Source organism: Xenia sp. Carnegie-2017, unplaced genomic scaffold (assembly GCF_021976095.1).
Source record: "Xenia sp. Carnegie-2017 unplaced genomic scaffold, XeniaSp_v1 HiC_scaffold_1, whole genome shotgun sequence".
NCBI classification, from domain to species: Eukaryota; Metazoa; Cnidaria; class Anthozoa; order Malacalcyonacea; family Xeniidae; genus Xenia; species Xenia sp. Carnegie-2017.
Genome location: NW_025813402.1, coordinates 10040351 through 10056759, shown reverse-complemented (window position 1 = coordinate 10056759; position 16409 = coordinate 10040351). Strand labels below are relative to the sequence as shown.

Sequence of the window (16409 nt, the reverse complement as noted above, 5' to 3'; positions counted from 1 at the left end):
TTGTTTCTATGCTGTGGTAATAGTTACATTGCTTATACATAGTTCGACTTACTCACAGACTCACAGTACACAGTTGGTGAAGTCAAACGCTGAAAGCAAATGAATTTATTTTGCTTTCGAATATTGTACAAAATACAAATATTATTGCTATGGATTTACAATTTTACATTTTACATTAAGTGAAATATGATGCGTGTCAAGTCACTGTCAAAGTAAGAACGGAAAGACAAAAGACTTGCGATCATTTGCAATGCGCAACGCAAAGCGTTTACTTTCAAATATAATCTAATACAAGTCATAAACGTGCTGTGTTGATTTATCGTTTATGGGAATGACGTTCTCCTCTGAACGATATTTTAGAAAACGTTGCAAAATTTCTTTGAAACACAATTATAAGCAAAAATGCTGTTCGGCGAAAAAACGTTTAGAAAAAACGCGAGAAATCTAAATGACGTTCCTTTCCCTGATGCGAGGCTTGAGCACAGTCACGTGACATGCAATCTAAGCTAGAGCGTTCGAAAAATGAAGAAAGGGTTAAACAATTAACTGGTCATATAACTAAAGAACATTTTCAAATCTTAAACAAGTTTGGGGTAAACAATATTAAATATATAGTTTATATTTGAATAAGGCTCATATTGTCTACTTCATTTAGTAATAATATACTTGACAGTCTACCCACATGTACGCATTGCGTACCCATTTTGTTTAAGAACGTAACATTGTGTGAAAGATGAGGAAATTTTCCTATAATATCAAACAATTTGTACGTCAAGGTCGGAACGTAAGTTTTTTCTTTGGCATGCTTTGTATTTGGTCTTATCTATTTTCCTTTCAAGGTTTCTAAAAAATTATATTTGATATTTACCTTCTAAAAGCTAAAAGCAGGATTGTGTTGCGATAGGGATAATGTTTTGCTGACTAGCTATGTCTGTGTCCAGTAATTATGCAATAGCCTATTTTGAGGGAATGACAACGCAGGCATTCCATAATGCCATATCTCTTATGATTATTTTTGATACTTTTGTAAGGCAATGTCGATTATGTGCACATTAAATTGATTTATTGTCCAGATTTATTTTCTCTTAATTCTGAGACCAAGACGTTTAAGCAGTAAGTATTTGAACATGTGGTTTTGACCAGCTGAAGTAACTTTTGGAATTATCTGGTGCATTCTAAATGACTTTTGAAAAACCTGTTATTACTTTTCAAAGCATTGTACACAGCAGCATGACCAAGATTTAATCATATTTGTGATGTGCTACAAAATCTTTGCTGGCTTATAGTCATGGAATATGTTGATTCTACAATCACATGTTTAATCTGTACACTGTAATGGGTGTTGTTATTTTTCACTTCAAGCATAGACAGTAATTAATTAAGACTTTACAAAGTATATGATATTTATAGTGTCCTAGGGTGACTACCTAAAAACTTATGATATTACAGTTTTTTCACTATTCTTCTTGATATACAATTGCAAAAGTGCTGCATCCACAAAATTGACCTTTTCTAAGGCCTTTCTGGTCAGTGCAACACTTTGTTAATGCAAGAGGTAGCTAGCCTGCAATTTTTTTATGCAATGTAATTTTTATGTGTTCGCTCACTATCAAACATTAAAATTCTAAAGAAATTAATAATGCTAATCATGAAATATTTACAAAGCTTGAACAAATTTGCAGGCTGACTATGCCACTTCTTGATATGGCAAAGTAATGAAAAGCAAATGAAATACTACATTAAATCATCATGATTCTTAACTATAATAAACATAATATTAAAACAATAAAATATTACAACACGTCATACTAGTAGCTTTAAAATATTTCCATGCAGGCTATATGTTTCAGAACTGCATGATATCATACACGATTATCATGTTTGTTGTTAGCAAAATTTATTACAATACAAATAATCAACACCTATGTATGTCTTTGTGTAGGTGTGCCATTGTCATTTCCACTCTGTTCCATTAAATCCAGAATGGGTGGCCATAGCAACTAAGCAACTCAAAGGAAAAGATCCTGCAGAACTTCTTACATGGAAGACTCCGGAAGTAAGTCATTTCTAACTCACTATCTCTTTATCTTTTGATTTTAAACATAAAATATTAACTACAGTGGCTTTTTTGATGTACAAAAATGAAGGATTGCATGTTGTTATGTTTTTATTGTCAGAGCATGTGCCTATTTAATTCTCGGGGGCAGGGAACTGGGGACTAGGAGGACTTAAGTAGTCCTCCATTCCGGTAGCAGATCTAGGGTGGTAAAAATAAAAGTAATAAGTTAAAAATTTAATGTCTTTTAGAGATGATCATGATGGTAGTATTTTAGCCTAATAAAAGTCTTTTTAATTTCAAATTAGCCTCTATAGTTTATTTTGGTTTACCCTAGAACCACCACTGTCCCCTACCCCACACAAAAATATCGAAAAAAATGAAATGCCATGAGCGCATAAGTTAATGTTATATCATTTTTGCTAGCTACAGCGCAAAATAAAAAAGTCAAATCAAGTGAATGTAAATTGTTTTTGTCAAGTCTTCTTAAATTTATGTTTTTGTTGTGTGTTTTTTTCTCATATGGCAGAAAAATCCAGCATGGTCCATTTTAATTGTATGGAAAATATTTTAAGAATTGTGAAGTAGTCATGGAAATGTCAGATTTTTTGAAGATGTGCCATCTGAAATTTCTTGCGCAAACCTCTCCCTGAACATTTCATTAATTAATTAACTTGGTCTTCATTAATTCATTTCTATGACCTATTAAGTCGTTAGTTTTCAGAGCTGTTGGAGAAATGTTAATTGAGGGGTAGGGGTGTTGCCATTTGTCATTTGTGCTTGATGTGTCAAATTAAGTTCCTTCACAATACATACGTTTTTTTTTTACTTTAACTCCTGTTGACCCTGTACTGTTGACCCTGAAATTCTGTATGTAACAAATACAAATTTTTATTGTTAGGCATGTACGTTTTCACGAAAATATCAACTTGATAATTTTGTAACATAACCTTATTCGATAATACTTATTATGGGAAAAACCTGTAAGTTTAGGGGGGTGTATGTAGATTGATGAATTGGGGAAGAATTATTAATATGTGCATGATACACCGTATTAAGTTCGTTTTAGATTTGTCGAGGGTTAAGCTTTTTGCTTTGTGTCAGAATAATGCTTTAAGCAGATGTCTCCATATACACCATGCTAAATTACATCAGGTACGTAGCCAGAACGATAATTGGGCGGGGGGCATATTCATATATTCATTTTATAATCCTGAAAAAAATGATTTCAAAGGAAACTAATACGGCATGTCATCCATATATGAATGTTGCCCCCAATTATCGTTTTGGCTACGTGCCTGAATTACACTGTCCAATTTTTGTTGAGTAGACAGTTTTTCGTTCCTGTGATTGTTTTGTTTCCTAAGTTGATACTTGACGCGTATTCATGCACTTTTCGTATTAAACCACAAAGTTTGAACATCTGCAGACGTATGTGATGTTGTTACGTAAAAAATTTGATGCCAACCTCAAAATCTTGTTATGATATGAGAATAGTGAAGTTTGCCTTTGACAGGCGCTATGGCTTTCATTTCTTTAGTTTAGAGTTAAGTTGAGGAGTTAAAATGGAAACATCGTTGGTAATCGTAGAAATTGTCGAAATAAAACCCTTGCTATTGTGTCTAATCGACGAAAGTTTTTGTTTGTAGAAAACCATTACGCAAAAAGAAACATTCACATACTTTTAAAGAAAAAATTTGAATGGTCTTTTTCTCCGTATTAGGGGATAAATATCAAACCTTTGTATATGAAAGAAGATTGCGTTGGATACGAAGATGAAATTCCTGGAAAATTTCCATATACGCGAGGCCCATATCCTACGATGTATTCACAACGACCATGGACAATCAGACAGGTAGTCTTGATATATTCGTTGCCGGAAAACTCTAGCCCCTTTCTTCTTTTCTCCATTTCGTTGCAAATTACCTAGCATCTCTGTATAGTATCATTGGGCACATGGTGGAATTTTTACCTTTTCGTCATTGGAGGAGGGGTAGGGGTTTGCTAGCACTAATCGCTAACAATTAACATTGAAGACTATATGAAGAATTGCACACAAGTGACTCCATATCATATAAAATCAAATAACCATACTTTTTGTTTCAACTTAAATTTTAAGTGATTCAGCTGCCCAAGTTGCCTTGCGCTGGCTAAGACCTAACTCACCTATTTTATCCATCCAATAAGATTTTGCAAGCAACTAAGACGTCCTTCACTATGCCAAATTTGTCTTCTATTATTGCATGTTTTTTAGTATTCTGGCTTTAGTACTGTGGAAGAAAGCAACAAATTCTACCGAGACAATTTAAAGGCAGGACAACAGGGTCTGAGTGTCGCCTTTGATCTTCCAACGCATCGAGGGTTTGTTATTTATTTCTTCTACGTGTGGGTATAGTTATCACTGTGTTCATATACCGTTACACACGTTTCGAGGTGTTTGAGAATTTTAATGTTGGTCATTCTCAATAATATTGTTGGATGTAGACTGGAAATTGAGGAACCTCAACTCTATAGTAGATTTGTCTGTAGCCGATGCCATCTTTTTAGGGCTCGAATGATCGGCGAAACTGTGGTGAGTGTAAAGCAAAGCTTTGTAAAACACTCAAAAATTTTGATTTACATTTAATTTTAAAATACAAAAAAGTATCAATCGCAAGACTTTTAATGAAATTTAAGTTATTTACGGTCAAATGTTTGTCAACACTAGGTTGCAGGGGTTTTTGGAGAGTGCGAATTGAAATAACAAATACTACAGTCAAGAAAAATATCTGAAGAACTCATAACAGAGTTCTACATCGTCGTCTACGAGTTTCAATAGTTTTGTTTTGAAAGATACATCAAAAAACATGTCCTTCTTTCACATCGAGCCTTATTATTCCCAACCCCCATAATCTTATTTCTCTGCCGGAATTTACTTTCAGAGTTTTACATGGTCGAAGTGTAAGATGTTATTCTTTATGAGCTCGTTGTTTATTTTTGTCGCGTTTACTTGATCGGTGCTTTCAACTCACACTGGCCAAAACATCAATCGATGAGTTCAGCTTTACAACCTGAATTTGAAAGATTTGAAATCCTGAAAGAGAATTTTAAGCCATTGAAGAAAGTTTTGTAACTGAGAGTTTTTTACGAAATACGTATTCTCTGCATTTTATAAATAATTGCCTTAGTACAGTCATCGTTCTAAAATGGTTCTAACCTACTTTACATACCGTGGCGTTGGCTACACTGGAAGGCAACGTAAAAATTTGAAGATCTGATCCCCGTGCATTGATTTAATATCATAAGGATTGGTGCCGGACAAAAATTGTTTGGTTGATGGAAATGTCATTTTCTTAACTGTGACCAAAGTAAACGGCGAATTGAGAATTTTTATTTATGAAACGTAAATGGAATGACCATGGGAAATACAATATTTAAGTATCGCATTTCATCAAGTTAGCCCCTTGCCTTTTTTAGCTTTCGCTTCCAATAATCCTCCACTGGAAAAGTTGCAAAAAACACATCTCCTCATCTTATATTCATCCCCCTCTCTCTGATGTCGTCTTTCTGCAAAAAATATGCACTTAGTGAATTGTGTATTTTATTGAGTGAATGCAAATTGATATTGAAGTTTGTGATGCATGAATTAGTATGCGCTAGCATTTTGAATAAAAATTTATTCAGCCGCAGCCTCTTGTTAGCCTCCCCTTCAAATATCTCCCATTTGTAAGGTTTCAAATGTAATAAACCCATAGGAGGCTTTAGAGGTACGTAATACGGAGGAAGAAAAACGATACGTGAAAAAAGGCTTAAGAAAGTCAAATTATAGCAGGGAGGGTAGAAGCGAGAGTGAACTGCTGTGAACGACACTACACTGTATTGTTTTTTCTATTGTAATGCGAAATAATTACTGTGGTGCACTCTAGGGGGGGGGTGTGCTCGAGTTTTTCAAAGAAATTTCACAAATAACACCTACATAACAATAATTGTATAATATGTTTAGTTATGATTCGGACAATCCACGTGTTCCTGGTGATGTTGGAATGGCTGGTGTTGCCATTGACTCTGTTGAAGATACCAAGGTATGCTGTGTAGTTTACGTGACTAACAAGGCGTCTTGTTTATAGATATTTTCAAAAGCAAAATACGTCATTCAGTACTAGCATAATTATACCAGCCATGCTTTTCCCTCCATTTGTAATGCAACAGTAATTGCGACAATTATATGACATATTCATTATTTAGATAACTTCACTCGAAAACAGGGGGTAATTTGAGAGTCTTTTTAGAACATCGTGTGTGCTGTTCTTGGTATATGGAAGCTTGTGGTGTATAATATCATATAATGGGAGTTATTAATTTTAACGTTTCCTGAACTTTGCCTTCCAAAAATATACTTACACAGCGATACAGTTTAGTAAGGGTAGCATCAGTGTGGCAATAGATGCCAACTTTTTTTACTACGTCTGTTGAGCTTAGACTCTTCCACCTGCTTTATATAGTTGATAAGTAAAGAACAGGGGGGTGCATAAATGGTCACACTTGGTAGGATGAAGCCCAATGACCTTACGATGTTGCCTTTTGCTAATCATTCCACATGTTTGAACTATTTTCTAGTTTCGTTTTCTTTCAATCATAGGTTCTATTCAATGGCATTCCTCTTGAGAATATATCGGTGTCTATGACAATGAACGGCGCGGTTTTACCCGTTCTAGCTATGTACATTGTTGCTGCTGAAGAACAGGTATTGTATGATGGTGTTTAATTTCTCATTTGTTTGCAGCCGATCTCAAGCTGTAGCTGAGTTATGATACTGGGCTACTGCGAAGTTTTAAAAAAAATGTATTTTCATAACTTCAGTCATGTTTTCGCGTGTGTAAGAATTCCACCTAGTTTCAACATGCGGGAGTATCATTACATGTTTGTAGGTGTAGATCGTCCAGTTTAGTAGAGTCCTGAGAAGGGCGGTCTACATGTAATTGTCTATTACAAAGCTTTATTTCAAAAGAAAATATCAACTGTGAGAAATATTTTGTTTCTCTGGCTTACTTAGACATGTTTTGACTTTGTTTTATCCACGTCGCACCGAAAATCAATTCTCAATTTTTCAGTATTGTAGAAATTAAGTTATGTTAAAAAATACTGCACAATTAAATAAAAAATGCTTTCGGAATATTTTTCGAATCATTATGCAGTGCTTGTGTAAATGTTTGAAAATTTCTGAGACCAAATTTTCTCAAATCTTGGAAACTTTACACTATCTTTAGATCTCCGAGTTTGCTTTATTAATCTTACTGATATGATGAGGCATGGAAAATGGACCTCGTGGCTGAATAAAAAATTCAGTTTCGATGTTTTCTTTTCCTGAAATCTATGTGTGCCAAACTCTACATAAGTTTGTTGATGAATATTTTTACCATCTCCCCGTAATAGGGTGTTAGCCAGGATCGTTTGACGGGAACAATTCAAAATGATATTTTAAAAGAGTTTATGGTCAGGAATACGTACATCTTTCCCCCTGATTCGTCGATGAGAGTGATTGGAGACATCTTTGAGTACACATCCAAGGTATAAGAGGAGCTTTGTGTTTAGACATATTTACAAATGTAGGTAAAACGTGTTTAACGCCAAAGGTATACATATGTCCGATGTCCGTGAAAAATTGTCTTTTAGATGACAGTGAATTGTCGCTAATTTTTTTTTCTACACAACTGCGCAGTCAATTTTAGCTGCTTTAAAGGACCAATAAAACGTAGCTGAAAAGTTCCTACGATCAACCAAAGTTATGAAAATGACTCGACGTGCTCATATCTTATCCTATGTAGGTCTGCTAACGTACTTATTTCACGAAACTGTTTTTGCAGAATATGCCGAAGTTTAACAGTATATCCATTTCCGGTTACCATATGCAGGAAGCCGGGGCTGATGCCATTTTGGAAATGGCCTTCACCATTGCTGATGGTCTGGAATACTGTAGAACAGGTAAATATTCTGTCTGGATTTTATTTCTCCCTGAAACAGTAATGAGACACGATCAGTTTGCCTTATGATTGAACGAGTCAAGTTGGTCGTTGTATGGTTGTGAATAAACATACAATATATGTTATACCGCTTGCAGGTCAGGATGGAAAAATATTTTCCTGAGGCCTAAAAAGAGCCGCAGGCTGAGGAACGATTTTGAGATGGAAGTATTTTTCCATCTTGACCGGCATGAACTGTAAATAGCCTATTTATTTTTTGCTATAGTCTTATTAGTTTGTGCATTCAACAATTGCGTCAAAGTAAATAATCAAAACTTTACTATTCATGTTACTTTGCAAAACTCAAAATTCATTTAAAACAAATTACTACAATCGAAAATTGGCTGTTAATTTCCTTTGTAAAATAAATCATAAACAAAGCAAAACAACCCTTTGCTCAAGTATTCAGCTGGAGGATCCTAACAACGGTAAGATATCGTAGATATTCGCTCTCTGTTGGCGCAAATCAGATTGCTGGAAAGGCTACGATTAGCCTGCTGCTGATAATAAAATAATTTTAAATTCTTTCCTTTTTGGCGAAAATTTTCCTCATGCACGTGTTTCGACCAAAAGGAGTACGCTTTATTTACCCACGTCGTTATTTTAACTTATCCATCATTTGCAATGCAGTCGTGAACTCCCCCGTTTGTTGAATGTCATAGAAATTTTCCTTATTTTATTTTGAACGTTGTGTGGTCGTGTTTGTAAAGGTATCAAAGCTGGTCTTGACATCGATGACTTTGCCCCACGTCTTTCTTTCTTTTGGGGAATTGGTATGAACTTTTATATGGAAATCGCCAAACTAAGAGCGGCCAGGCGACTGTGGGCGAATCTCATTAAGACACATTTTGACGCGAAGAATCCGAAATCGTATTTGTTGCGATGTCATTGTCAAACATCGGGCTGGTCTCTCACCGAACAAGTATGTTGCTTGCCTACTTTGGTTATCTCTCATTGGCCGTGTTTGCCAAAAGTAGTTTAATTTGGTCATTTTGACTTTATATCATCAACAATGCAGGGACTGGACACTAAAAAGAAAGTGATTGATTGACATCGTTTTACCTGAAATTACGTTTTACCTTGTTTTGTACGATGAGCTAAAAAGAGTATGTTTAGTTGTATCAAACACGATGGATATCAGCGACGATAATCATGTAAATAGCATAATCACCTTCACTCGATGTACTGAAGATGGCATAAGCATGCCGAAACATGTTTACGATAAAAAAACTCGTCGTTCATTGAAAATGTCTGTATCAAACTTCCTAAAACTTGGCTATGTCATCACAGGTTCCATACAATAACGTTGTTCGCACTACAGTTGAAGCGATGGCTGCAGTGTTCGGTGGGACCCAGTCGCTTCATACAAACTCGTTTGATGAAGCTCTCGCTCTACCCACTCCGTTTAGTGCCGGGATTGCGCGCAACACTCAGCTCATCTTGCAAGAAGAAACTGGAATACCAAACGTAAGATACTGAAAATTGTTGAGAAAGGTTTATTCTGTAGATCTAAAGTATATGAAATATAAAATTCCGCCCAAACCATAACGGAGAAATGTCTGGACCCTATCGTTTTGTACAAATTCTTCGCCCTACAACCTCAACCTGTAAAAGAAATGTATAAAGACCCAGCACTTGGTCAATAGAGGTTTATTAATTGATTATTATTTGCTCTTTTTTGGTTGTATTTCGTTAATTTTAGGTTATCGATCCATGGGCTGGATCATATCTCATGGAATGTCTGACGAATGATTTGTATGAAGCTGCCGAGAAAGTTGTTGAAGAGGTATGCTATGTTGATGTTTAATGCAAACTTTTAAAGTTCTTGAAAACAGGTCAGTTTTAAACAGGTGAAATTTAAATAGCAGATTAAGCTTTTTTGGACTGCCTCCACTATGTCAGCATTGATATTTGTGATAAAGCTATGTTCGTAGGGGGTTGGGAGCATATTGTTAAGCGAGGAGGGGCTATCGACGGCGAAGCCGCAGAAGTTGGTTGCAGGTAGGACAGCCGGGAACAAATTTGAAAAGTTTAAAATTGAGGCAAAGGTAATGAGGGGCTCTATCCCCTCTCCGGCCATGCCGTCCCTGTTATACACGACAGTCTTGCTTTGCCTGAATCACATGTTTGCGTTAAAATTGCTTGTTTGCCTTTAGTGTCATATTGTGTGCCAAATCTGTATAGGTTGAAGAACTTGGCGGTATGGCGAAGGCAGTTACCGAAGGAATGCCAAAACTAAGGATCGAAGAATGTGCAGCAAGGAGGCAAGCAAGAATTGATTCGAGCACAGGTTGATTGGTGATTTGGATTTTCTCGAGTCTCGCTCATAGTTTTTTATCGACATAACAAACGAGTTTCATGAGAGGGTTTTGCCTAGGTCAGAAAAATTGCGAGTGTTAGAAAAATTTATATTTTACAACGAGAACAGGAACGACTTTCAAATGTTAGGAACAATAACCCAAGCCTAAGATCATGTTGCTTTCAATTTTAGTTTTCTAATATTTACGTTGTACTTTGTGTAGAAACGATCGTTGGCGTAAATAAATACCAGCCTAAAACAGACGACAAGGTTGATGTGCTTGTTATTGATAATACAAAAGTTCGAGAAAGTCAAGTAAGATATGAAGGTGTTGGTTTTTTGCGACATGAAATCGGTAAAGTTTGTGATTGATGTCGACTTTCAACTAGGAATTTCACACTAGATATATGTAGCTATAGCGGTTCAATGTAGTGGCCATTTTTTCTAAATTTCGCAAACATGGCGTAAAATGTTGCATTTAGCTTTTTATAGCAATATGTTATTTTTGATTGGTGAAGCAGCACAAGTCAACGAGGCAGATTTTACTGATTTTCTAGCTATATGCTCGTGCTTCTTTTTCTAAATTACGTCACATTACTATTCACATTGTGTTAAAAATTATTAGAGATGTCGATTTTACGATAATGATTCTTGTAGGACATATGATCATTCCGAGAAATGTGTTTGCTCTTAATTGTCCTGTGGCCGGTTGCACGAAGCTTTATCCATCGCATAGCAATTTTTTAAACTTTATACAACCTTTTAAAAGCAAAAAATATAAGATTCGAACTGAGCAATCACTGAAATGAAACATTGTTTCGAGGATTACGAAATTTCTTGGTCGTAAGAAATATATAAACACCTTTTTTAAAAGTGTGGAAAATTTTTCTATCCAATGAATAACGCTATCCAGGCTTCGTGCAACCGGCCCCTGTACTGTTGTAGTCGGTAGTTTTTTACTTCTAGAATGCAAGTATTTTTTTATTCAATCACTGGAAAAACAATGAATTGACTTGATTTTTAAGGAATGAATAATAATTTTGCTAAAAAAGTTCCACTGTAAAAGCTAATTTTCATGGAGCTGCATTTTACGCATTTAGGAAAATGCTCGGGCGCATGTTGCTCTCAATTGTGAAGGCTTTTCCACGTGGGGGAAATTGCACTGGTGCGCTTTTTCTTGAGAAAAGAAACATGGCTGCTGTCAACAAAAGATAGTTACTTCTCCAATGCTTAAAACACCATAATATCTATCTATTTACTTCGTTGAAGAAGAAGTGATAGGATTCCTATGAAACAGTGATTTTAAATGAGAAAATCATCGCTTTATTGTAATGATCTTGAAGGCTGGAGTTTGAGAGCAAAACAACGCACTGACTTAAAAGTAGAATGTCGCGTTGCTCTAGAGCTTATCAAGAGCACACAAGTGTTACTGACCTTTTGAACTTTACAAGTGGCGCATGCGTCATTCAATAAGATGGTGAGCATTTTGCGCTATAGGGTAAAATGTAGCTGCATGGAAATAAGCCTTAAGAGTAAAAGATCGTGTTGGTTTCGACACTGGTTGTAGTATGCGTGGTAGTATATGTCAAGGAACACACTATACAATTACTCTAGAAGTTGTTTTTTGCGCGCGTTCTGTTGTGATTAAAACATCAAACATTGTTAAGAATAAATCAGTCAAATGTTCACAGTTATTATAGTTGGTGTTGGGATGGTTTAGATTCCTACAATTTTTAGGACTAGGATATGTCAGACTCGTTTGCTAGGCCTTCGAAAGTTGTACATATTTTGTAAAGAAATTTCTTTCTTTGTAGATAGACAAAATTAGGGCTCTTAAGGAAACGCGTGATCAAAAAACGGTAAAGAATAACTTCGTTCTTCATATTGTGAGTCTAACCAAAGTTTTCTTTGTGAGATTTCAATTTGTTTCCAGGTGGAAGACGCAATGTCAGCTATTACAAAGTGCTGTGAGAGCGGAGAAGGAAATTTGTTGGACCTTGCTGTAAAGGTACTTTGTACGGTTGCTTTAAAAGTCTGTAACAAAAAAATTTCGTTCCGCGGCATCTATTCTCTTCATTGGTACCTATTCTCTTCATTGGTACCTATTCTCTTCATTGGTACCTATTCTTTTCATTGGTACCTATTCTTTTCATTGGTACCTATTCTTTTCATTGGTACCTATTCTTTTCATTGGTACATATTCTCTTCATTGGTACCTATTCTCTTCATTGGTACATATTCTCTTCATTGGTACCTATTCTCTTCATTGGTACCTATTCTCTTCATTGGTACCTATTCTTTTCATTGGCACCTCTCTTTCAGTCTTCTTGTCATTTATTCGTATGGTTTTTGATGCTAGCATCATCAAAACTTTACATGATTATTGCAATTTTTCCCATTCTTGAAGGCAGCAAGAGTTCGATGTACGGTTGGAGAAATAACAACGGCAATGGAAAAGGTAACTTTTTTCACTTCATTTCTGTTTTACCCGGCAGGTGTTTGAAAGCAATATAAACATTATACGTTATTAATTACCTGTAAACAATCTACTTCTAAAGGAATGTACAATGCTAATTCTGATATTTTTACTGCACGACCAAACTTGTGGGCTGGCAACTTGAAACTATTTTGATTTTCGTATGATATTTTACGAAGGTATTTGGCCGACACGTCGCCAGTGATCGTATGGTCAGCGGAGCATATAAATCGGAATATGGCGATGCTGATGAAATCACTAAATGTCTGAACGAAGTTGCGGTAGGTTGCTTTGTCATCGAACGGAAGTTATAGAGTTTACAATAAGTCAACATAGAAATCTTTGACAGAAATTTGTCGAGGCCGAAGGCCGTCGACCACGTATACTCGTGGCTAAAATGGGCCAAGATGGACACGATAGAGGAGCGAAAGTCATCGCAACTGGTTTTGCCGACCTTGGATTTGATGTCGACATCGGACCATTATTTCAGGTAGGTGTTGTATGTATGTCGAAATTGTTTTCACGTGGCATGTGTCGCTCTCTTCATTTCGATCGTAATATTTTCAAATTACGTTTACTAAATATGTGTTGTGGTGATAGTCGCTGGGGAATTGTTGACTTTAATTGAAAAATTTCACGTATCGGGCACGAATTTGTGGTGTCTATTGCATAGCCAAATGTATAGTTCACAGGAGTTCGATAGACAGCTGTGTATGTGTCACGATTTTATGTATTATGTAGGTCAATGACTGTAAATATGGTTGTTCCTTGAGAGTTTTGAGTTATTACGGTTAACACTTCAAAATGTCTAAGGGAAGATTTTTTCGGCCTTCCTGTTTGAGCTCTCGTTTACAATTTGTGTCTGAATATTATACAACACAAATACAATTTTTGTCCTAATATAGACACCTGATGAAGTGGCTCAGCAAGCTTACGACGCTGACGTTCATGTGGTGGGAATAAGTACTCAAGCCGCTGGACACAAGACCCTCGTCCCACAACTGATTGATGCCTTAAAGGCGAAGGACAAGAAAAAGTACGTAATATATTTAAAACCTGTTTACATAGAGCATAGAAAATAGGCGCATGGAAACGCTTAAAGTATCACCATAGTTTAAATCAGGGCTCGCGTACCTTCTTGAACTCGTTGAAGAGCAAGTAAATCAGACATTCTTGTGCGCTTAAAAAGCGTTTGAAAAGAAGGAAAATGCCAGAACTCCTCGAAAACTACTTGAATTTAATTGGTCATAGCAATTGTTGAGCGTTTTGTTTGCCTTTATATGGCTCGAAGATTAGTCCATCGCGATTGTAATTTTCGAATTCCTTATGTCGTGCATGCGTCGTTTGAAGATATTTTTCGGGCCGCATATAACGCATGCTTGTACCCCAGAAATACCATCACATAAATTTGAATTTTAGTTCGTGATATTCGACGTTTCGTGGTTGAAAAATATTTGAAAAGTCGTTAAAAATTGGAAAAAGAGCGAATCTTATTTGAATATAACCATAATACGACGTAATGTGTCATTTACACTGCTCAAACTTTTCTTTATAAATGTAAAATAGAATTTATTTGATGTAAATGGTATTTTGATAATTTGATTGACGTATTTTATACTAAGAACAACTCTATAGTTGTAGGGTTTTTACGATAAAATGTGATTCAACCAGTTTCTGAAAAAATACAGCATTATTGATACAGGACAAATTTCGAGATTTGTTTCGCATATATCCCCTACGTAATGGTTGAATTTTGTGTATTCTTACCAAAGCTTTGTACCATTAATTTTTGCACTACATTACAACTATTTTTAGACCGAGAACTGATCTTGCATTATCTCCACCATAGGAGACACGGGGCTATTAAAGCATGAACTTGAAATGGGACATTATATTCCCAGATCAGTTGCATGCATTGCTTCTGTTTTAGTTAATTTTTTTATTGCTATTTTTCAGAAATATTCTTGTGGTTTGCGGCGGAGTGATTCCTCCACAAGATTACGATTTTTTGTTCGAGAAAGGTGTTGGAGCCGTGTTTGGCCCGGGTATGTATACATTTGTAACCTACGAATTTATTACTCGGATAACGAAGGTAAGCCCGAGTTAAAAATTCGGATTTTCCTGTACTGCCGCGGGATTACATAAATCACGCGTGACTGGCATGAATCCTTGAACAAATCAAACTCTTTCTTGGATCGTTTCACGCGCGAGTGTCACTAGTAAAGCACGATTTACTTACATGTAAATAATATAATGCGAATTATTGCCACATGTGAGATTACATTCAGTGAATTTCGTTGTTCCGTTTGACAACTATTATTATACGCAAGTATAACAAAACACTGTTCTCGAGTAGCCTGAGTAAACACCTCATAGACGTTTTTTTACTATCTCACATTTATTATCTTCAGCTTTTTGGCTAAAGATAACTTCGTAAACATTACTTATAAAAAATACGAAATTCAGTGCAACTTCATAATTGTTCTGAAAGTATGGCAAAGCCGTGTGAATCTTATGTTTGAAAATTGTGAATTATTTCATTTTGTACGCAGTTGTATTTGACAAACTTTTCTAAAAAGGGCCAGCACCAATGGAAAATGTTCAAAAATCCACCAAGTTTGGCGATATTTTTTCTGTATTTCATGATGCAAATCAAAAAAATAAATTTACATCATCTTTATCCCTCATAAATTCTTTAAATTTAATTTTCCTTTGTGCAAAAATGCATGCTGTTGCATAAATATTGGCTGATATCTTGTCTAAGGCAATTTTTAGCGCATATTTCAATTGTTTAATGCTTTGACCCAATCTGTTGATTGGGGAATAGAACTAAATTCAGTCAAACTTCTTTTTTCCTATAACCAAAGGGATTTTTCATTTGACCGCTTAATGCAGGATCGACTGGACGCAGTCATTGATGTGCAGTGAATTGGGATTTCTTTTCTAGGTACAAGGATACCGCAGGCAGCCATGGATGTACTGAGAGCTATTTCACCTGATGAACCAGATCGACAAACTGTTTAGATGTAGTTGCTTTTGCACGAGTGTGTGCAACTTGTATTAACTATATGTTTGGTGAATTCGAATGAATTTTGAAAATGTTTTTTTCTATTTATCATTTTTATGTGTTGTCATGTTGATAACTACTACCAAGAACTGAACTGTTCCTCAAAAAGTTTGTGGAAAGAAATTTTTGCCCCTTTAACGTGCCTATGAAACGAAATTTTTTTGCTATCTGAGATATACTTTCATTGATCAAATGTTTTTAGACCAAAAACCTTGTCCAGGCGACAATTTAAAAAATACAGTAAAAAACAAATTCCGAAGAAACAAGACATCGTGAGATTACAAAGTATCAATCAGAACAAGACGAGAAGTGAACTGTGAATTTTCGATTTTATTTCAAAGTCATCCTCAGACAGAATGATATTCAAAACCATGCATAAACATATATCTACAACACATCAATTAAATAACGGGACTTAAGACTAGTAATAACTCTTCTCTTAAATTACAACACACTCATTCCACGAGTCGGGTCTGTGGTTTCAATTTATCGTTTAAAAATATGACCTCTTC

General features: G+C 35.6%; 1 protein-coding gene across 1 annotated transcript; it reads left to right on the top strand.

Annotated features, from left to right (window-relative positions):
- Window positions 1–687: 687 nt before the first annotated feature.
- Window positions 688–15948, top strand: LOC124438120 (methylmalonyl-CoA mutase, mitochondrial-like). The gene is made up of 21 exons (XM_046988115.1): window positions 688–784; window positions 1943–2056; window positions 3780–3911; window positions 4311–4417; window positions 6039–6117; window positions 6675–6779; window positions 7469–7603; window positions 7900–8017; window positions 8766–8977; window positions 9346–9522; window positions 9758–9841; window positions 10240–10345; window positions 10578–10669; window positions 12169–12213; window positions 12288–12362; window positions 12762–12812; window positions 13010–13111; window positions 13180–13320; window positions 13736–13866; window positions 14787–14875; window positions 15778–15948. The coding sequence occupies exons 1-21, from the start codon at window positions 734–736 to the stop codon at window positions 15852–15854; spliced, it is 2223 nt and encodes a 740-aa protein (XP_046844071.1). The 5' UTR covers window positions 688–733; the 3' UTR covers window positions 15855–15948.
- Window positions 15949–16409: the final 461 nt, after the last annotated feature.

What these genes read in the sequence shown, in the direction of transcription:
- LOC124438120 (XM_046988115.1), top strand. Translation starts at nt 734, where the DNA reads ATGAGGAAATTTTCCTATAATATCAAACAATTTGTACGTCAAGGTCGG. An exon ending in GATCTTCCAACGCATCGAGG is followed by an intron (nt 4,418 to 6,038) that starts GTTTGTTATTTA and finishes TAATATGTTTAG; the next exon opens with TTATGATTCGGACAATCCAC. An exon ending in AATGTCTGAACGAAGTTGCG is followed by an intron (nt 13,112 to 13,179) that starts GTAGGTTGCTTT and finishes AATCTTTGACAG; the next exon opens with AAATTTGTCGAGGCCGAAGG.